Here is a 24,147-nt window from a genome sequence, read left to right on the forward strand (position 1 = left end):
TAGGAAAAAAGGAGAGAAAAGAGAAGAGAGAAGAGAGAAGAGAGAAGAGAGAAGAGAGAAGAGAGAAGAGAGAAGAGAGAAGAGAGAGAGAGAAGAGAGAGAGAAGAGAGAGAGAAGAGAGAAGAGAGAGAAAAGAGAGAAGAGAGAGAAAAGAGAGAAGAGAGAGAAAAGAGAGAGAAGAGAGAGAGAAAAGAGAGAGAGAGAAGAGAGAGAAAAGAGAGAGAGAAAAGAGAGAGAGAAAAGAGAGAGAGAAAAGAGAGAGAAAAGAGAGAGAGAGAAAAGAGAGAGAGAAAAGAGAGAAAAGAGAGAGAGAAAAGAGAGAGAGAGAAAAGAGAGAGAAAAGAGAGAAAAGAGAGAGAGAGAAAAGAGAGAGAGAAAAAAGAGAGAGAAAAGAGAGAAAAGAGAGAGAAAAGAGAGAAAAGAGAGAGAAAAGAGAGAAGAGAGAGAGAGAGAAAAGAGAGAGAGAGAAAAGAGCCCTAGCAGTTTCACATGTCCTATTCTTTACAGTTGCTTGGGACAGATGACCACATTAATGAGATGACTTACAGATTTTGTGCCATCCAGCATCCTACCCTGCCACACTAGTCCTCCCAAAAGCTCCACGAGGAACACATCTCTTCAGCAAACCCAAGATGTGAAGCAGGGCTGAGAAACAGCTCTGCACCCTGAAGAAAGAGCTAAACCCGACAAAATGAAGTAGAGGGGCAAGATTTAAAACCTGCCATTTCTTTCAATGCCGCTGCTGCAGAAGCGGGGAGCTGGGGGGCTCTGTGCCCCAGAGGGCAGCAGCCTGCCCCAGCCTGCCTGCTGCTGCCGAGGAAGCTCTCGCAAGCATACGGCTCGCTGGCAGAAACGAGGTCAGAGCACTGCCCGCAGCTTACAGCAGAGCTGAAAGCCTGAAGCCAGCTTACAGAATAAAGAGAAAAGCTGCAAGGAGAGCAGCTGCTACCTCCAGGCTAATCGAGCTAGGTACCCAAGGATGAGACTTCCTCACTTGAGTCTGGGAAACATTTCTTCAGTGTTTTCTTAGGGGCACGTCTGTATCCATACTTCTAGGTAAAAGCCAGGACTTCATCTTAAGGGTCATGAAAACCCACAAATCTGTGACAAAGGATTGAAAGCAACACCCAAAACATCACTGAGGTTGTATTAAAAAAACCCCAGAATGGTGAGTTTTGTTTTGTGGATTTGTTTCCTACCCCACCTCAAATATACAAATAGACAACACTGATATCACAGTCCAGTGACACCTCTTAACTTATTCCCTAACACTTGACCATGGAGGTCTCTCAAAAGAAATTATTGAAATGAGGTCTACTACTATTTTATCAACAGCAGAATCACAGGAGATGGAATTGAAGCTCAGATGCAAACAAGTCTGTAATGATTTTGGTAAAGAAAATTTTCTCAGCTGGTCTGTACTGTTTAGGTTAACAATTTTTCAGCATGTGAGAGGGTTAGCTTATTACATTTGGGGCTACTGGAGGTAGAGATCTAGCTACATTACCATCCTTTTTCTCTGCAGTCTGTGAATACACAGAGTATCTGTGCAACAATCTTTAAATCCAGTCACCATATGGAAAAATATCTTAGTCCAAGGAGTGGAAAGGGAACAATAATTTCCAGAAGGAAGCACCCACCAGCAGAAGCAATTGAACAGACTGCACAATACAACAGTTTGAACCAACAGCAGCAAACAATTTCTTTAATCTTTGAGGTAAAAGTCTTCACCACAACCACTGTTTTTTCAAAAGGAAGTATTCCCAACTGGGCTGGTGTTGGGAGTGATGGGAGGAGGCTGTAGGGGAGTGGAGAACAAGTGAAAGAAGTGATGAAAACTTAAAACTCTGACACCAGACCTCTGATTACTCTTTAATGCAGCAAGGAAAAAACAGTGACTTGCATTAAAAGTTGGTAAAGGATTGCTAGTTAACAAAGCAACAATGAACCTCTCTTTTTCTGTGAGGGTGGAGGAGCATGATCTTTCTGAATTTTGTAGGCAGACACCCAAAAAGCAAACACATACAGCTAGTTATTTGATTTTCCACCTAAAAATATGCATGTGGAAGATACCCAAGACAGGTATCTGGCAATCAAGAAGAAGCATGAGGAAGACCTGAAGAGAGAGGCTGTAATCTTTCAGAGCTTGATTTATTGAGGAACAGCTCACCAAGACCAACAGTTGTTCTTTCTCCCGCAACAAAAACACCAAGCAGTTTTGTCAACATGTAAAGGTAAACTATTTTTAAGTAGTATCGTATTCACTTTGATTTTCTATTTCATTCTTTGTTGTCCATATCTGATTGCAACAGCTAAAACACCCTGTAAGATTTCAGCTGCACGCTCCAAAATCTATTTTAAATCCTACTACAGCAGGAGAGAAATGCAGTAAAAGGGAAATACTGGAAAGGATAATGAATACATATAAAATATATGCTGACCTATATTCAGATAATACATTGTCTCGGCAACAAAATCCCAATTCAAAATACAGAAAATAAAACTAAATATATGTACACTGAATATCTTCAATTATTAAAGAAAATATGGGCAGCCAAAAAAATACAGTGGTAAATTTTATGCCAGGAAATATTAACAAACCTATTTTCCCTGCCTCTGAGGAAAATAATGTGTGTTAATTTAAAGGCCATAAGAGAATACTGCTGTATTGCAACTGGCCATGAGCTGTAATTTACAAGACCACTGAAATTTGGAATATATACTGCTCATACAAAGCTAAAAAAAAACCCAGAAAACAAAAAAACCTCCTACCACTCAGATTTATTAGTACTTTTCAGACTTTACAACTTCATCACTTAATTCATAGTACTATACTATTTGCATTTTAAAATTTTTCTTCAAACAGGATTTGTGCATTTATATTCTAAAACATTTGTGTAGACAACTTTGTCTGTGATCAGCCATCAGATTTATGGATCATAAAGTAAACGACTACTACATGATCAGGTATCTTTTGATAAACTCACTATTCTGTTTAACTTACTGCTAAATTTCAAAGGTATGGATAAAATTATTTCTGGAATATTAAGTCTGCTCTCAGAACAACAGTAAAAGAAAATCATCACTAAGTAATAAGTAGAGTGGTAAGGGGAGCAATGATAGTTATGATCACTAATCTCCCAAAACAAAATACTTTTTATCAGCCTGCATTCAAATAGTTTTACTATCAAGTTAATTAATAGGCTCATACGCTAATATCTAAATGCCAAGCAATTAATGGTACTGAACTATAAATGGCTTTGTCTTTGCTCTTGTAGAGTTATTTTATAAAGCAAATGCAATTCTATCACTTTGCTGATTTAATGTGGGCTTTGTGAGGTTAATATTCCCAAGCAATTGCAAAATAAAGAACTGCTTTAATTAACCTTCTGTGATTTAAATACTGAGAGAAATCAGAGTTTAGAAACTTTAAATAATACCACCATCATAACAACAACAACAATAATATTTTGTGGATCAAAGCCAAACCACTGATTTGAGAACTTGAGAACTTCATTTGAACACGTGTATCTTCCACATATTTCTAAACTCATTGAAAAGTCTTTTCTCTAAGCATAACATAGTAATTCCATGATAGATTTTACATAGTTTTTGTAGTTGAGATGAAAAACGTTTCCTTTCAGGATTATTTACTCATAAATACTGAAGTTTTTAGTTTGAAAAAACGTTTCAGCATCCCTTTTGCACTAGAATGCTTTGCAAAGATTTCTGTTATGGACATCAGGCATTGCCCACTGCATCTACAAATTGACTGCATGTTAAGTAATTGACGACTTAAAAATAAAGGAGCAAAATAGAACTTCCCTTTTCCCCCCAGACTAAATTTTCTCTATTTCCAATTTAGTGAGTAGAAGTCTTATCACCAGAGTTTATGACACTGTATGCTAACTTCATTTTAGTACATGAAAAAAGTCACGAGCACTCAGGCCTTTCATCTTACAAGCACAAGAGCTGCAATATGTCTACAGGGTTTAGAATTATACAAAACATGATAATAAAAATTAAAAACCAGCAGGGTACAGGTGGTCATGAACATTCCTGCCAAACAGGTTTGCAGTGTGCTGTGACCCATCTCCTCTGACTATCCGGCCAGATATCATCAAACCCCCATCAGCAGCAGATGCCTGAAGAGGTGCACTTGCTGGTTTCTCAGGAGAAGAAAGCTGACCTTCAAAATTCCTCCTTCAAACTGCAAACAGAAAATCCTACTTTCGGCAGAAAACCATTAAGAGGTGAACACAGCAGAACATACAGGCTGGGAAAATGTTTAACTACAGTGAGGAAACTTTAAACTGAAGGTGCCACACAATTGTTAAGACAACACAATCAAATACTTTCACTTACAGCCTTTGGAAGATTATAAAACAGAAGCATAAACAAGCTTGCTATATTTAATATATAAACAGTAATACAGCTTTGCAAGATAAAATACTACTTCTTTCCGAGTCATATCAGTTAACAAATCCAAGTTACTACAGATATGTGTGAGGGGTAATTATACATGCTATCTTTGAAGGCTTCAGATCTAATAGACTGGAGATGGTTATTATTTGGCTAAATTGATCAAACATCTGTAAATGCTCACTTTAAAATAACTAGTCTGAGAAAGTCTTCTCAAAATCTGAATGCAGTTTTGGGGATTTGGTTAACACGCCTTCAGCAAAAATCAGCCTGTGCTGCTTTTGAGTGCTGCTCTGTGCTATGCCCTCAATTTTGTGTTCGTGCTCAGGTGTGAGTTTACAGACAATTATTCCTGCTTTTTCTGCCTGACTATTCCTGCTAGCCACTTGGCTCTGGAAGATCATTCTCCAAGTCTGACAAGCTAGCACCTATTACAATCTTATAAATACAGATATAAATCACTGAGGGAAAAAGAGAAAGGTTTGACACGTTTCCTGGAATGATATGAGCAATGCTGAGCAAACACGGCATTCCCTGAATGGACAATAATATGTTATTCCCACTACTGGGAAAAGATGTAGCACAACAGGAGTCACTGTTTCACTGAACTCCTGAGCTGAGTAAGTAACCTCTGCCACACAGATAAATAGCCATATGCTTAACATTTATTTGCTATTATAGCAGCATCATGATTATGAAATAAGACTTTATAAAAGCAGAAATCTGACTGGCAAAGACTTCTATCAGTTAAGTGTTCATTAAACCTACACAAGTTCAAACCTCATTTGCCCTTCCAGAAAACATCATGTGCTTAAGGAAGGCTCAAGAAGGATAAATTAGTTTTATTCACAAGATCAGAATGGTTCCTAAGTATCTTAACAGTTTGTTTATAAATCACTTGAGTGTTCAGTAAGGTAAGGTGACAACTTGCCTTTCAGAGGTGCTGGTCACTGGTGGCTTGTCTAGAAGCCAAGATTTAAGTCGTGCTGTGTAAGTTTGGAAGTCAGTTGCTGAAAGCCTGCTCCCCTTCCCTCCTAACCCCAAGTCCAGCCAAGCTTTATTAGAGATGCAAAAAGTCAGGATTGCACTCTGCCTTTTGATACCTAGCTGATCTCTCTGAAGTAGGTTGGCAACAAAAGGTTTAGCATACCAAAATGGATGCCTTCACAAAAAGTTACACTGTTGTTTTTCCTTGTCTCTAATTTCAGGTCCTGCAGGAAGGAGGCTGGAAAATCTGGCAGAAGTACGTGTATCTCTATGAGAATTTTCACCCCAGTGCTTTCTTAGGCATGTGTCTATTCACTACATACAAGCAGCCCTGGTTTTTAAAAGTCACCAACAAGCACACCTCAGAAGCAAAAGTTCTTAGTGCCATGAATTTGGAGTTGAATGGTTTCAAAGGAATCACTTCTCCCTTGTACCTCTTCACCCTGGAAAGAAAATAATTGCTTCTAAGCTAAAACGAAGCCCAGCATTTCAAGACAGCATGAACATACACCAGGCACTAGGCACCTCTGTTGGTGAAACGATGGAAGCTATGAAGGATGTATAGTACACAACAAGTAGTGGTGTCAGCCACTGCTGATGATGGTAGGCAACAATCTCTTCTGAACATTAAACCTGAGTATGAGTTCTCATATAACTGTAATAGCTAACTTCCACAAAGAATGCTTTCCTATATATGCCTGGCAGCAACTCTCAGATTAACATACAAGCTTGTTCTTTCCCAGATTTCCTGTGGTTCATAACACAACAAATATTAAGTGCAACCACTCATCTAATGGTAGATTACAGACACAAAAGTTAAAAGGATAGAAGGACAAACAATTTTTATTACAACTTTAAGCCGTGGGCATCTATATGTTACTTCTTAAAGAAGTTTAAATTAAGTTCTGCAGGATTTGAGACTAAACTACAGTAAAGTCAACTGCTAATTCTGTGCCAGTTTCTAGTAACTTAAGAGTGAAGATTTTATTAAAAAGAATAATTGCATTAAGTTATAGAACTTAAATTTGAACTCACTGAGGACTGTCTGTATTACTAATTAATTTGGTATTTGCATATAACACAACTATTCCTAATTTATAACAACAGTATTTTTGTATAGCGTTATACCCCAAAACAGCTTGGCAATGTTAATTAACATGCTTCTTATTACACTGTTAAAAGAACATTAGCAGCTCACACTGAATTTAAGAACAAGACTTCATCCTCATTGTACCAAAATCACTTTTAATAATTTGATGCATTTTGCTACAATACAATTTGTTCTGTTTTCATGACAGTCATACAGCTTGGACTTGAAAACAGATTAATTAGTTTCACATTTTGTTCACATTTTCAAGGACTGTTTCAAACCGAGTAATATTTTATCTGTCCCACCTTGTACTGACTCAACACTAAAAACAGATGTCTGTGCAAGAACATTATCATCACCATCTCAGGCTTGCATCTGAGACTAGTTCAAACCATTGTCACCAGTTCTGGAACAAACCTGAAATTTATGGCCTCCACTGATCCCAGTTCGGGGAAATGGAGAGAAGTCACAGTCCCTTGTGGGAGCATAAGTGGTACCCAGCCCTCTACCCAGAGAGATTGACTGAGGTGGCACCAGAGATGCCCCCCATCTCATCATGCACACTGCCTTCCTGCTTTGGGTGCCTTTCTACCTGGGACTACTAAAACGATTCACAAATTCTTACTGGCCTGAACTGCATTCATGCCTGGCCCACACTCGGAAAAAAACATTGATTAGTCTACCTTTTTGTCCTGTGACAATTTGCATTAAAAAGATCTCACCATGGTCAGTAGGTCTTATCAGTAGGTAAGATATTACACTGGGGGGAAAAACAAGTTTTTGGTCAGCTTTTAGAACATTTAAATAAAACCTGACAGTAAGGGAGTGTTGTTTATTTGTTTATAAAACATTTTCTCCTTTTAAATAAAAACAGACTAAAGACTAAGCCTCAACTACCTGACTATTCCTTTAAGGCATTTAAATAATCATAGTAACCACAAGGGAATGATGTAAAAACACACACACAGAGCTTCTTCGTGCACACTGTTAACCAGAAGGACCAATGCCCCACCTCAAGGACTTGCCACACTTTTTTCCCCTTTTAACCTCATGCCTAGGTGTGAGGAAAGGGATCAGCATAACCTCACTCTATTCTGGAAACCTGCAAGCAGAAAGCGTCCAGAAACATGCAAAACAAAGGATGACTTCATGGTAACAGTAGCAGGTGTAGAATAAAATCACTATTTTTGTTTAACTAAGAGTGAGACCATAATTATTTTGCAGATCCATTTTATCTGTCAAAAAGTGATACGGCCCCAACTCATAAAGTAACACAATAAACCTCAAAGGCACGATCCTATCTCAATACATATGAACACATGCTACATAAAACAAGAAAATATATAAACATGGCTGTTTAAAAGCGAGTTGGAAAGCATAATAACCCAAAATATACATCACACTATCTTAACAAAATAATATTTAATGATGACAGTTTAAGTTTGCAATTACATGACATTCTTGAGCAAAATATCATTTCTACTTATGGCAAAAGATTTAAAACTGCAAAAACAACTGAAGCATTTATTCATTTATATACCATTTCAAGATGAAAAACCCTGCCAAGGGCAACACTGTAGTACTGTAGCACATCTTTCTTTTTCTTTTTTCTTTTAAAGAACAGTAAAGGTAAAAAGAAGGGTTTTTTTTAAAACCAAAACAGTACAAACAAGGTGGCATCTACATCTATTGGCACTATCTAATGATCAATGAATCTGCTACTGCAATAAATTTGCTTAAAACAAAGTTCTTCCTTTAATAGTTTTTACACAGCAGGCTCCTGATATGAAGAGGGGATGACTGATGCTGGCTTACGATATGGCTCTACAGTAAACTATGCCAACGTTACTATCAAATCACCTCTTCAGAAACTCCCTTTCTGTCCACGATGCAATCAATTTAACAAAGATCTAAACAACTTACAGTTCAAGCATTCAAATAAAACCCATTCTCCTCTTTCCCCTCTACACTTACTAGAAGAAAGGAAAGTCACAAGTCACTGGAACAGTCCCAGAAATTATTTTATCTATTTACTTTTATTGACAAGGTTGTATATTGAATTCAAGTGAGTCATGGAAAAGCAGCAATGGATTCACACTTTCATAATACATGAGAAATGAAGATGAGGACTAATTCCAAAGGACAACACTAAGAGTTATACCTGATGGCAGAAGCTCGATCCCATTATATCTAAAAGAGCAACAATAAAATATTATCTGTATGAAATTTTGTATCGTTTTTCTCCCCATAACAGAATATCCAGTACATCCCACTATAGGGTTTTACATAAAAGGAAACTGGTGGTAAGAGAAAGACCATCATCCATCCAGAATAAACGCTACTTTCAGCTTGGTAATCTCCAAAACAAGCAGACTGATATAAATCTACAAGGGAAGTACAGCAGGGAAAAGGTGACTAATTACTGAGAAGCCCCCTTTCTCCTATCTGGGACTACTCTTCTCCATGCTGAAGTAAAACCAGTTCAATCACACATCACAAAGATGGCGATTATGGAGACAGCTTATTTAATCTAAAGCACATCCTTTAAACTTCACTGTTGCACCCCTGCTACAGAAGCAAGTTCAGCTTCCAGTCCATCAGTCAAAGAATAGCTTGTAAACTCTTTGGGACAAAGACCTCCTTTTTGTTATGTACTTGGAGAACGGGCAGAATAATAATGTCCTGATCCACAGCTGGGGCTACCATGAACTACTTCACTATTATTAGAGTGATCTTTTCTTGCTTTATGATCCAATCACGGTCTCCAGGAAAAACAATTGTAGTCCAACATTTTCCCATAATTCTAGCTAGCCAGAATGAGGCAAAAACATCTTCAGAGGCCAGCTTCTCTTCTTGAGGCCGACATCCTGAAACAACTGAATTCATACATTCCTCGAAGTTGTGACCATTTAAAACAAGGGCTTTGCACCAGTATTGAGTGCAAAAATAAATCAATACAAAAAGACAAGAAAATGGTTAATGAAGAATACTGAAAACATTGAGGAAATTCATTTGCAAGCTGGAAAGAGCAAAACTAAGGATGACAGACAGAAAGGATGCTGGCTTGTATGACTATCTCAGCTTTCTAATTGACAGGATTATATAAACAGGATGTACTGATATTTTTCAGAGTAGAAATAAGAAAGATATACCAACTGGTACAACAGGTATTATACTATTTTGTAGTTTATTTTAAAATTCTCTTTAGAATATGTAAAGCCGGTATTAAATCACAGAAACACAGAATCACATAGGTTTGAAGAGGCCTTCAGAGCGAGGTCATGTAGACAAACCTCCAGTTTAAAGCAAGTCTAGCGACAACGGGGTGTCTGGGGGCCTTGTTTAGTTGAATTTTGAGCATCTCCAAGGATGGAGATTTCAATGTCTCTGGACTCCTTCCTGTGTTTGAAAACCCTCATAGTAATTTGTTTCTTTTATCAAGGTGCAAATTTCCTTGTCCTGGTCTGTCCCCACTGCCTCTTGTCCTTCCACTGTGCACCTCTTGAGATGAGTTTGACTCTGTTCAACTTCCTGTGTTAGGGATTTGTTTTCTAGATTAGCACATCCTCCTATTTGGTAGCTGTAAACAGCAGTAAGATCTCCCTCGGGCTTTCTCTTTGTAAGGGTGCCCAGTATGCCAAATTCCATGAACTCCACCTTTAAAACTCCTAAAACTATACAAATACCTACTCCTATTTCTCTTGCTACAATTTTAATCAAGTAAACTCTAATTTTTAAATTATTTTCAAACCATAATCAGTCTCACATAAGCAGATACAAGTATGCTTAAATAAGCACAGTTTTTAAAATTTCTGTCTCAGCAGCAAAATTTGACATACACTCTCAACTTTGTTAACCTAGTATTAATCTTCATATTATACACTGGTTATCACTGGACAATAACTCTATTATGCATCATCAGCGGAGAAGGAACACTGTTGTTGAAATCTCAGAAGTACAGACTTCAACTTCTTGTGCTGGGAATTTGTTTTCTAGATTAGCAGTTCCCAAAGAATGGGAAGGAATACAGTGGTGAGGTTTTACAGAAAAACATGAGAGAGGAGGTGATCACCTGATGACCCTTGAGATAGAGGGAAGAACAGCCATGGAACCAATGTGGAGATGGGGAAAAGAAAAGCAGCAAGACCCAAGACGTTAAAGACTACTTATTATTTATATGAAATAGTCCCATCTATATATAAATACTCCAGGAAAAGCATCTACAATTAAGAACCTGGGATGAGAGTTCAAAACTTAAGAAGCTGACTACTACTGAAGAATAGGATAACCAATCAGCCATTCACAAACTAGGAAGAATTTCAGATGTGATTCTCACACTAAGGATTACCAACTACAAGGCTGTGTTGGTGATAATCACAGAATTATAGAATACCAGGTTGGAAGGGACCTCAAGGATCATCTGGTCCAAGCTTTCTTGGCAAGGCTGAGGACCTAACGTATCACCTGAACTTGTAGATTCAGGCAAAAATGTTTACTGACCTTGAGATGCCTGTATTACCTTGGAGCCTGGTTTTAGACACTCCTTCAATGTACGCTCAAATCCTCAAGAAATTTGGGTACATGGAGGCTGATACTTCTGCTTGTGAATCTGTCCCTGCCTTTCTCTTCATCCCAGTTTTCTGAAGTCCATAATATATGGAAGGCTTTACTCTCATTTTGCCTTTACACTCTAATATGATACCCCTTCACTTCATTACACAAACATTTGTTTTACTGGCTATGATAGCAAATGATGTAATTAGAACATGTATCAACAAATAATCAGTATCTTCCCATTTCCTAAATCCTGTATAGTTGGTATGTTTTGTGTATTTTTTAAACTAAAATACTCAATCCGTGCAACTGACAATATTTAAAATATGATGAGGTGTCCAAGGCAGCAAAAAAAAACATTTCACAAACTGTGATATGCAGACATTGGAGCAGCTGTATTTCTTTGATCTCATAGGCTGTATTACTAGAACTTGATCTGGTAAGACTTTACCAAGATGCTTATGAACAGTATTTTCAAGTCATAGAGAAATAAAGCATTTAATGTCAAAGCAAAAAGGGAGAAAATTAAATTTAAAGACACAACTGCAATCTTTAAAGTCGCAGTTACATATAATCCAAAAGATGGAAAGTGGTGACATTTACAAGAGTATCGTAGATACAATTAAGAATTCTATTTCATAAACCATCCAGCATTTTAATGAAAAAAGTTAATTCTCAATGGAATTTTAAAATGTAGATGAAGAAAAATTAACATGTAATTACACAGTGAAATTATCATAGCTTTATTTTAAAATCAAAGGAGGGGAGCCTCCTATATCATTGCTACTTATGGCATCTTTTGTTAGTTTATTTTACACACTATTTTTATTTCAAGCTAAAGATTTCTACATTGCACCAGCATTATCCCAAAATGTTAATCAACCATGCCTGACAGAATTCCCCAATGATTTACAGCAAGTGCTGATGCTTCCACTAATACTCAGTCTTGAGCAACTCACTTTTGTTAGATTTCCCAGGATGGCAAGTATGCTTTAGTTTCATCCTTCCATTTCCAGATCACCTCTTTGTGATTAACAGAGCTGAGACTGCAGATAGAACTGAGCCTACATGTTCAACTGCATCAGCTATGCACATCCATTTTGTTCAGTATCTAAACTCTGGGTGTTTCTCAAGCTCTGGGAAGCAGACCCACATGCTATCATTTCTGATCTTAGTTAAACTTAATTTTAATGGCTAACATATAATGCACAATTCAAGAACAGCAATGAACACTGAATTATGAAGTTTCACTAACTGGATACGCAAACTGACAACATTCAAATTAACAGCTGTAATATCAACTAAAAATATCTCTTAAAAAGTTCGCTTGACCAAGCAGCTCCAAAATGCCTTGAACTCACCTATCCTCAGATGAAATAACATGAAGAAAAAAACAGTAGTGATCACCTTAGATGCAGGAGCTCTCAACAATGTCTCTCTTGCAAGGGGAGAAAAACAAAAGCAAGGAAAACCTCCAGCCTCCACTGACATCTGATCAAGAAACTTGCTTCTTTTTAAAAGCAGAATTAATAGTTGGTGGGGTATATAAACAGTCTTTTTTCAATAAAGCTGATATAAAATAAAGCCGATATGATATAAAATAAAACCTGAAAGTGTGTGCAGATGTATTTGTGTGTATATCCCCAAAGACTTTTCAAAAGGATGTTGTCTGATTCTGTATTTATTTAATTTTGGTTTTAACACCGTTGGGGTCGGGTGGGTTTTGTTCATTTCACACAGATTATTTTTACATATTCAGCTCCAGGGCGACTGTCAGTAGTAGAGGAGGGTGCTTACCTGCTGAGCTTGATACCTCTGCTGGGCCTGCGACAGATATTGTGCCTGGGGTGGCAGATGCTGAGGCTGTGGCTGCTGGTTGTAGTACGGCTGCTGGCCTTGCTGGCAGTAGCCACTTACACCTTGCTGACCATACTGAGGTGGTATCTGTTGGAAGAATCAAGCAAAGCAAATGCATGAGCTGAAGCAGGAGGACATGAAATCAAACTATGTCACACGTCTGTGTGGCAACCTGATCAAAAGTGATATCCTCAGCTACACACCTGACCCAACAGGCCTATTCTTTTACGCAGCAGTTAATGCAAACCCTTAGATCCTCTTGCCTGAGCAGTAGGAGAAAGCCTGAGTGCTCTGTATAGGAAGAGTTCTTTTCAGGAAGAGCTTCTAAGAAAAATGCTATGCTTCTGAACATCACGATTCCATAATGCCCAGCCTTAAAATATAGAAGCAGTTATTTTAAATGTTTGCTCTCCATGGGCACGCTACTGAGGCAAATTGACAGAGGAATCATTCTAATGCGCTGACCCAAAAGTAGAATTGTGGAAAAGAGGCACAACTCTAAAATAGACATTGAAAAAGAAAAGCCTTTCTTTTTTTTTTTAGCAATAAAGTACTAATTTTTGAGTAATATTTTGCCCACAACCCACAGGTTTTTAGTGTTTGTGTATTTAAGCCTTACACAGAAAACATGGGGTTTGGTGGGGTTTTGCTTTTGTCAACTTGAATCTCTCTCAGACTTCTCCCTGCAACTAAAATGTATCTTTTTAGAAAAAAAAAAACAAACACACACACACAAAAAAAAAAAAAGAAAAACACCACACAAAAACCAAACACAAAACACCAAACACCAGTGCAACACAAAATAACCTGTCAGAGATTATTTTGTGTTAACACACAAATCGGCACATGTATCGTGCACTGAGAATTTAAGCTATAGCCAAAAGCAAGTCAATTAGTGTCAGATGAATTTTCTGCATCACTTTAGTCTCTAAGCCTTGTAACAACACAGTGACATTTTCTTGAGATATTTGAAAGACCACTCGTTCAACAAACTCCTGATACTATGTCTGTATTGCCATGATTTAGATACCTGTGCTTTTCCCCAAACACTGGTATTTAGTACCATTTGAGAGGAGAGACAGATGCAACATGGGACTTCTCCCTTCTAGAATTGACCTCCTGCTGGTCCTGCACATCGCCACCCTAAGCAAATGTCTCAGATACCTGAGCACATCTGAAATACTTTGATCTCTGAACTGTTCCCACTGAGTTTCTGATACACCGATAAATCTGTTTACTCAACATGTAAACATATACCTGTTCTACCTAACAGTACACCCATTCAACAATACAATAATATTTGCTAGGCAATAATAATAATAATACAAAGTCAAATTTAAACACCTGTTTTGGCTGGTTTTACTATCACAATTTGATCTGCCCCTATTACTTCTGCCAGAAGTTGGTAATCCTACTTCTTGCTAACTCCTAAGCTCAGCACTGTAACCCCACTTCTGCACTTTACTTGCGCTTCCATTTCCTTCACCATCATTTCACAGGCAGTTAGAAGTTTCTGTGACCAAATCAACCCTTTCTGGCAAATACCCTCTCCCTGCTGATGAGGCCGTTATAATGTGAACTAAAAAGGGTGTGTTGGAGTATCATCAGGCAAACAGACAGCTGGAGTCTGGGATCTGACAGAAGACCACATGGTGATTTGCCCATCAGCTGCAAAGGTCATAGAGCCTGGACTGGTTCCTAGGAAATGCTGAGGAAAAACCTATGTTGGGGCCCATCTGGGTCCCAGTAACACTGGGAAGAAAAGGAAAGATATCCTGACAGCAAAATATGGGCTTCTGGAAAGAACACGAAGAAAAAAAGAATTTGAATGCCCAGTTGACAGGATAGTGACAACGCAAAAAAATATCAGATTCATCAGGAACCAGATTATTTCTAGAATAAAGATACTTGTACAGGATGGCTGGAGCTCACGTGAACATAGGAACCACATCACTGGTATCTAAGGATCAAGAAAGTTAAATTTTGAACTGAAGAGAGGCGATTATAAGAACAGAAGCATGGCACTGCTATGACAAATGAAGAAATGGAGATTCTGGGTCATCAAGTGAAGATGCTGAGAAGAACTGGAGAAGGAAAACAGACACACAGATGACTGAAGAGAAAATAGGGTGTCAAGAAGAAAATCCAACAATATATTGCCTTCTACACAAAGGGCAGGAAATAGAAGAACTGGATCACTGGAACATCAAGACTCAAACAAAAGCACTAGCAATAGTCATATCAGAAATCTGATAGAAGGGAGACAATTAGTGGGTTGCTATTTCGTGCCATCCAAGGATACAAAGGGAAGACAGCTGATGATGAGGTAACGTTATATCCTACATAGAGTTTAGAAACAAATCAAAACAAAATTCCACCTCACTGAGCAGCAGAGGTCTGGAGCTTGGTTGGATCAGGAAGAGTGAGTGCTGGGACCACTGGGCATGGCCGGGCTATGGCAACGCTGACAGCAGCACACTGAGCAAGATCAGCAAAGGCATGATGCAAGACTGTATAGACGGAGATTTCAACTCCTCCCATGTAGACTGAGCAAGCAGACTACAAAGCAGAGACCAAAGTATCAGACAACTACCAAAGGTTGTTCCATGGAGCTGCTTAGGGAACCTGCATGAGGAGCCACTGCCTTTGGCTCAATCCTGAGCAGCAGAAATCATCTACATCCTACAGTTGCTGAATCACTATGCATCAGTGAGTGTAACACAGTTAAACTGAGCATCCCTACAGGAACAATGAAAACCAAGGAATCTACTACTGTTGTGCTTAACTTCAAAAAGTGTAACTACATAAAAAGCAGAAAGCTTATTAAAAGGAAGCTCTAACAGACAGCTACAAGAAATAAAATCTGACTGGCAGCATCAAAGCTGCTTAACAACAACCACATGGAAAGCATAGAACCAATATTCACCACCTATTCAGAAAGACTTGAGATGAGCAAAGGGACATCAGCAGGTTTCTCGAAGCAAAAAGACATCCTTCAATAAGCCAACACCAAGTCCAAATGAGGAAAACAGAAAAGACTGTAAACTCTGGCATTTCAGATGTAATATAAGGCAGGCCAGAAAGAACTGGAGGAACAGCTAGGAAAGGGAATCAAATGAGTAATGAATCACTTCTTCAAACACATCAGGAGCAGGAGGTCTGCCAGAGAGTCTGAAGTGCCAAGTGATGATAAAAGGAGATTCAGAGAAAACACAGGCATCACAGAAAAGCTTAACACATTTTTTGCACTAGTGTGCACTGTGGAAAAATCTTAGGAGGTTCCTATGCTGGAGTCCTCCTTTGTGAGGAACTCGATGAATGCTTCTGAATCTGATGGGACTATTCATGGAACAAACTTACAAATGAATGGTAAGAAATGTTCAAGACCATAAAGTATCACCCCAGAGGTCTCAACAAAATCCAGAATCAAAGAGCTGAATTACTAAATGGTGGTATATAGCCTTTAACTTGGAGCTGCCTTGGTAGGTTAGAATTGGGAGTATGGCTTTAAAAAGGAAAAAAAAAAAAGGAAATATCTGAGTAATTTAAGACTACAAAGGCCTCATGACTGTTCTGGATAAATCAGGACAGATAAGAACAAAGATCAGAATTAGGAAACATCAACACCATTTCTGCAAAGGAAAATCCCTCTATACAGACTTCTTGGACTTACTATATGAAGGGTCAAACACAAAGGTTCAGAGAAATGCAACAAGAATGATCAAAGGTATGGAACAGTTTCCATACAAAGAAGATACAATCTTCTGAATATGGAAAAGACACCAAGAAGTAAGAACATGATAGAAAGCTACAAAACAATCTTGTCAAACACAACAATTAAGATGCATTAAATGCTGGTAGAATCAAACTTCTAAACAAGAGAGATAGGTTCTCTAGTCACAGAGGTAGCAGATGTTTGAAACTCCTTGACAAATGATGTTCTGAAAGCTGAAAGTTTATGTGGGCTCAAGCAAAGACTGGACAAGTTCACAAAAAGATACATCCTCTGAGGGTTACCAAATATATAGAGCCACATCTGGCTCAGAGAGACAATGAACTGAAAATAGCTGGAGGCTTAGAGAGTATTGGGGGAAGTATCACATGCTTGCTTTGTTCTGACTCTTCTCTAGGCATCCAATTAAAGCCTCCACTGGAGGCAGGATACGGGGCTACATGAACCCTTGATCTGACCTGATACATCCATGCTTATGTTCTAATCACTTCTTTGCACTACATATTCGTATCCTGTGAGAAAGCAAGGAAAATTTGGTGCGCAAGGTACTAAGAAACAAATGTTAGCAACCTGAAGAGGCAATAACACCTTGATTGCCAGAAGCTGGGAGACTGCTCCAATTTCTTAAATGTTTTACCTAGAAATCTGCTTCCAGACACTGGTGTAAAACAGGGTACTGGGCTCTTCTTCTGACCTTAAGTACCAGTTATTTGTGTTGCAATTTTCCTTCATATTCTCCCAATCCAAACTGCTTCAAAAAAAACCCACCACCAACAAAACCCCAAACCCCCCAAAAAGGTGCAACAATAAACCTGACATTACATGTAGTTTTAGATGCTATACTCTTCAGTGCAGAGACCCATCACACTGCCTCTGCTGAACACTCAGTATAATTTCTGTGGCTATTTAAATAAATAACAAACAACAACATGCAAATTAATCCTCCTGCTTTACTGATGGGGATCACAAGATACCGCTTATGGACAAATGTTTATTAAACAGCATATAAAAAAGCTTAATTAAAATCTCCCCAGAACAAAACAAATCTGAAGCCAATTACTTACAACGCTTGGAGTGAATGACCCAAGCATCCTCTTTCTTCATAAGGTAAATCCTCCCTTTCTCCCTCACACCCACATTCTTTGTGACCACACAATGCAGGAGATGAGAATTTGGGAAACTTCAGCATGCCTGTGGTAAGGCACACATTCTTGGGACGGTTCAAGAGAGAACAAACCCAAGTTTGAATTTATTTCTAGGCAAGCACAGAAACTGTAATAATTACTTTGCCTCCTATCTGGATTGCATAGTACAAATAACATTATTTTGAGAGAAGTATGACTGACCATCAGTGATTAAACCACTCTGAACACGAACAAAGAAAGGATGAGAATAAAAGAGGAAAAAAATTGGCAGCCAGAATGAAGAAGTGGGAGAAATCCAATTAAACCTATAACTTAGTCCATAATCTTTAATTCTTGCTTGAACAAGGGGTCTTGTGGCAGACATTCTTTGTCCAGGTAATACCTTGATAGTAATGGAAGTTTTAAGCAATTTTTGCGTGCATAATCCATAACTAATGTCAAAGGAGAAGGATCATTAGACAGAATTACAGTCATTATAATAATTTTTAAAATTAAAATGTAACAGAATTAGTGTTAGCAAAGGTACACTAATAATACCAGCAATATGCAGCTACTGCACTTTTGAAACCATCCTAATGCTAGGTCCAGTCAATAATGGAAGAAAGTTTACATGTCCCCTACTACAAAAAGCTCTGCCAAGTCACTTTGGGACCCACCTGAACATGCCAGTCACCATGACATGCTCACTACAGGGAAAGAGTCCTGGCAATATCGGTCATTGCTTCTCCCTGCAATCTATTTGGTGCCCAAAAAGCAAGGCAGACCCTGGATAATGTTGGTAGGCAACAGTGCAGTTCAGAACTCCTTAACCACAGTGTCATGATATAAAGGGGTGGGGGGGGGTGTGGATAATGGGCGTGTCTGGCCTGATTAGCATTAAGCCCTACTTACAGACAGAAGAAAAGCTGAACTCCAGAGGCAGAGGTGGCAGTCAGAGAAAAGGGTGACACCCCTAATTCAATGGCCTACTTTGCTGAGAAAAAGTGAAACAGACCTGAATATTGTGAAACAAGTAGCATCTTCAGAAATTTAATCACTAGTAACATTCCACTTTCCCAGCAACTATAACACCGTAATTACACAGAAATTAGAATATGAAATGCATAGTGAGTGGGATTCCCAGAAAAAAAAAACAAAAAAAAAAAACCAAAAAAAACAACACCACACACACCACCTGGTACTTCACACCAGGAATAAAACAGCACATTCTTTCAGTCAACAAAATGTTATAGTCAAACTTAATTCTAAGTCTTTTAACTTTACAGTCATCACTTCAGTAATAACTATAAGAAAACCCGTCAGATCCCATCAAACCTTCAAATAAGACTTGTGATTTTCTGAAACATCTCCTGCTTCAGTCTTAGATTTCCAAAGCCAGATCTCTGCCAAAACGTAAGTATTGTCTCTGAAACATTAAAACCATGCAATTCTCCATGCTTTTGAATTGAAAGTTGTAAGGGAAAACTAACCCTCTGACTTCCATGTACATAAAGAAAATTTGTCTTACATCTATAACTTTTGAGTTCGCGTGAACCCAGGTCTTCATCTGTACGTTTAGCTGGATTACAGAAAGAAGAAAAAAAATACAGTATGCTTACACAGCATAGTGAAATCCTCTGGCACACATTCAGTGGGAGATTCTATCACAGTTACTGCAGCACGGTCTCCTGTCTCAAATCACCATATCCAACCCCAGTGCACACACAGTTTTAACAAAGGCTACAAGTCCCCCTCACTGACTGACAAAAAATTTAAAAAAATCAAAAATCAGAAAGCAAACCAAGAAAAAGCTAGGTGTTAATGTCAAGGCTATTTAATCAGAGGTAAATCAGAAATCCTGATGCTAAGGCATTTTATTAATACATTCTATAAATTCTATTACTTCTTATCACTTAGCTTTGACCTTTTGACAATACATTGGTCACAACATTCACCTATGTTACTGTCTTCCCTAGACTGTTTGCCTTTATATTGAAGTATGAACTTTAAAATCTTATTAAGAGCCTTTAAAATATTAACACTGAGCCTGATACTTGTCCACCCTGTGACCCAGAGCAAGGAAGCAAAAGGATAAAAAGCATGTTTCTATGTCACAGCACAATAATCCCCATTCCCGAACTTGCAAGGTAGCGGATTTTGCAGAGTCATTAAATGTATGTCTATGTTGAAGACTGCAGTGCAGTACACAGATCTGCAAACTAGCTCAGATATTGGAAGAAGCTTACACCAAGAGCCGTGCTAGGCTAATCTGTGGTGCCCTATAGAAGGGTGAACTAGGTCAGAGGAGATCCACACTCCTGTAGACAAGACTGTTTGTTGTACACAAGCTAGTTAATTTTAAAAGGTAGCTCAAGTATCCTTACCATACGCTGCAGTCTGCAATGCAGTCATACCCTGTACTACTGTTAACATGCAGGACAGAAAGGACAGAACTTCAAACACATGCCTTCAGTCCCCTTTTCCTCAAAAAGTGCACAGCAGCATGATTACACCAGTTGTCAGTGCAATGTATATGGCATCAAATATGTACCTGTCATGAGGTGCTTTCTGTATACTGCCTTTTACTGTAGCTTAAATCAAAGCAACATGAGCTAACCCATTATTAGCACAGGCAATTTTCCTCTCTTTTAAAAAAGAGAAACTATAAAAAAGTAGAATGTAAAAAACTAAGATTACATGATTAAAAAACTCTGTAGTCAGAAAATATAGATGTTAAGGTTCCAAAAGCAACATTAACTGAGCCATGTTGCACATATATAGCGCCTTCTCTTTCTGATTTATGTTGTCAGAGGCATTTCATAAAATATAGAGGATGTGAAATGTGGCTCAGTTAATGTGGCTGCTAGAATCTTATCATTTATGTTTTCTGACTTCTTAGCTGTGCAACCTTCACATCTTATTAACATAGTTTTTTGCATAGACTGTAGTATGGAATAGTACTTATGTTTTATGTATTGACATATTTTTGATGTACTGAGATTTTGAATAAGTTTGCTATTCTTCATGATGAGAGCCAAATAAATAAAGACTACTACCACAAAATAGTCAATCATTTATAAGGAAAAGCAATATCTCTCCTTCCAAAAAAGAACACTTTGATTCCCTTGTCAGAAATTGATGAAAACTACCTCTGCCGTAAATGCTAAATCTATGCCAATATCACAACCACCTCCCACTCCCACCTTCCCCTAAAAACAGCAAACAAACAAAAATAAAAAATATGCACGTTTTAGATGAACTAAAATTAGTTTCAAGGGAGAGGTAAACAGCTGAGTCTAGAAACAATAGGAAGAAATCTTTCCTACACAAGAGCCTGGTAGTGTTGATTTGTACAGTGCATTACAGTTTGAACTAATGCAACATTTGGTCCTTTCTGCAAATTAAGGGATAAAAATATGATAATCTCTAGTAAGAGATTTCCATATTGTTATATCCATCCCCTTAGACCAACACCATAAAGACTGAAAATTTGCAACAGAATTTTTTTCAGAAGAGCTATTTTGATGTATTGTATTAAAAATAGAGATAAATCATAGTGCCTATATATATATATATATATACACACACACTTAAATGGTGAGTCAGATAAGAAATCTATTCTTACACTGTGCTTTCCTTTTTCTTAGTGATCAAAACAGTTAAAAGGGATCATGCAATCTGCTTAAGCAACAGATTTCCAATTTACAAACCAGCATAAGAAAAAAGCACATCAGAACTGCCACCACCAATGTGAGTTTCACCTGATGCCTGTGGTGTTTCCAATGGTTGGTGCTTCAGTAAAAGGCATGTGAGAAACCCCATCCCTCACTGCACTAATAGCGTGACACTCACCTACGAAATGCCAGCTGTTAATGAAAAATGCAAAAGCCTGTATTTAACCTGATTTTTAATCATATAACAAATAATTTATCACAGGGCACTTCTTGTGGGTCTATTAATGGACTACACAACAGGCTTTGGTTCTCAAATCCTGTATTTGCCATTTATTCTCCAGGAAATTGGTAACAGTTTTGACTGCTATTTCTCAGATGGTGGTTAAATAAAATATGGTTAAAAAAAAATACAGATAAACATTTTTTGTTCAGACAAGTTTTGCAGTGCCATTCAAACCTCCTAAAGCAGGGAACGCAAATAAGAGGCATGGGTTGAGTCTGAATAGCAGGTAATCTAACTGCATGAGTAATCCTCCATTTTTATGCATTTATATACAGAGAGACTCCCAACACTTAACTAGTGGAGACTGAAAAATCCCTCTGTAAAATGGCTTTCACTCTACATTTCTTCTGGCATACAACCTTGGTAGCTGGAAGAAATGCAAACATTATTCTTTAATTGCAATAGTGAGAAAAGACAGAATGTATACACACCCTGTTTACCATTGGTTCCCCAACATCTTGCACACCCTTGAGTTTTCCTTCTTTCCTCTAAACTCTTTCAAGAGAGGTGTGCTTTATTATTCATTTGTGCTCCTCCAAAGATTATCAATTTTGACAAATACTGCCTTTACCATTCTTAAAGTTGGTAACTTTCAGACCTAAATCATTTGAGATTGGTCAGAGCCATTCATTGTACCTCTTAAAAATAGCAAGCAAAGGATGAAAAATATCTTCTGCGGGGAGTGATGCTGTGTACTTTTCAGCAAGCCACATCTTTCTCCCCTTCCCACCCAAACTTGTTCTGTTCCACTAGACTATTGGGGTTCATAGACCTTCACAGTACACACCCTCTCTCCCCAAGAGGTGCTTTTCTTCTCCTTTCTTTATTCCTATTCTGCACCTGGAGAGGAACAACCCCAGGCACCAATATATGGTGGAGGTCCAGCTGGAAAGCAGCTTGGCAGAAGATGACCTGGGACTCCTGGTGGAATGTTAGCCAGCAGTGGGCCCTTCCCATAAAGAGGGCTAATGGTATCCTGGGCTGCATTAAACAAAATATTGCCAGCAGGTCAAGGGAGGTGCTTCTGTTCAGCACTGGTGAGGCCACACAGAGATCTGTGTCAGTCTGGGCTCCCCAGTACAAGAGAAACGTGGTCATACTGAACAGAGTTCAGCAAAGGGCCACAAAGATGATTAAGGAGCTGGTGCACCTCACATATGAGGAAAGACAGAGATCTGGGGCTATTCAGCCTGGAAAAGAGAAGGCTCAGGAGGATCTTAGCAGTGTATATAAATATCTGAAGGGAGACTACAAAGAGGATGGAGCCAGGTTCTTTTCAGAGGTGCCCAGTGACAGGACAAGAGGCAGTGGGCACCAACTGAAACACAGCAGGTTCCCTCTGAGTATCAGAAAATATTTACTCACTGTGAAGGTGGGTGACCAAGCACTGGCACAGGTTACCCAGAGAGCTTGTGGATTTTCCATTCTTCAAAATATACAAAAGCCATCTGGACATGGCCCTGTGCAGCCGGCTCTAGGTGGCCCGGCTTGAGCAAGGGGGATGGACCAGATGACCTCCAGAAGTCTCTTACAACCTCAACCATTCTATAACTTTGTAATGTGGAGCTGCTCTAAACATACTTCAATTCCGTGTCTTAGTACAAAGTTACCAGCCATGGGGCACACTTAATATCTAGTGTTTAACAGAGAACCCATCTGGTTTTGGCCCAGACACCTTTGACAAGATAGCCACTTCCAAGTTTGCCCCCACAGCTCTGCCTCCTAGGCCTGACTCTGGAACAGCAGAGCAGTAGTAGGTTGATGTAACACAGAGCAAGTCATCTCCTGTTCCAGTCCCCCACTTTTCTAAAGGAATATCACACTTCTTATCATGAAAAACTTGCCGTGCACATGCAGCAGGAGAACAGATTTTACAGCTCTTTGTGTTCTCATTATGGATTTCAATCCCCAAATAGTGTCCACAGCATAGGAGGTCAACACACAAAAGAAGGCGGCATGACCTCCCACAGCTATCATTTAGGTTCAGCAATTTCTGTGACAAATGTAGTTATTTGTAAAGTCCAAATTCTGCTAGTTTCTTCTACTACAGCAGGATCAAAATCACACTTTTCATCTGTACACTAAAAATTCCCCACAGCAAGGAATCCTGAGGCAAACAGAATGATTGTCTGAACCAACTGGATAAGAAAATTTGACTACATCTCCACTAGCCCAGCATAATTTATTATCTTGCAGTGCAGCATTAACTGCCTAAGATCAGGATTCCATTCGTTGGTACAGTCCCTCAACAACAACATTCCTACCAACATAGGCAAATGTTGTGGAGTACTTGTGCTTGCTTAGAAAAATAAGAAATACAAAACAATCCCTACCAAAACCGTTGTTCTTTGGAGGAGTTTGGCCAAACAGCATCAGGGGAAAAAAAAAAAAAAAAAAAAGAGAGAGAAAGGAAGATGTAAATC

The 24,147-nt window shown here is 38.5% G+C and overlaps 1 protein-coding gene across 4 annotated transcripts in view; it reads right to left on the reverse strand.

Moving 5' to 3' along the window:
- ARID1B (AT-rich interaction domain 1B) overlaps positions 1 to 24,147 on the reverse strand; it is a 302,045-nt gene that overhangs the window by 240,281 nt on the left and 37,617 nt on the right. For all 4 annotated transcript variants that reach the window (XM_026844507.1, XM_026844506.1, XM_026844505.1 and 1 more), the window contains exon 2: positions 12,851 to 12,997. In XM_026844507.1, the coding sequence (XP_026700308.1) occupies positions 12,851 to 12,997 (147 nt within the window). The remainder of the gene's footprint in view (positions 1 to 12,850; positions 12,998 to 24,147) is intronic.

This window comes from Athene cunicularia (assembly GCF_003259725.1).
Source record: "Athene cunicularia isolate RWA chromosome 3 unlocalized genomic scaffold, athCun1 chr3_part1, whole genome shotgun sequence".
Lineage (NCBI taxonomy): Eukaryota > Metazoa > Chordata > Aves > Strigiformes > Strigidae > Athene > Athene cunicularia.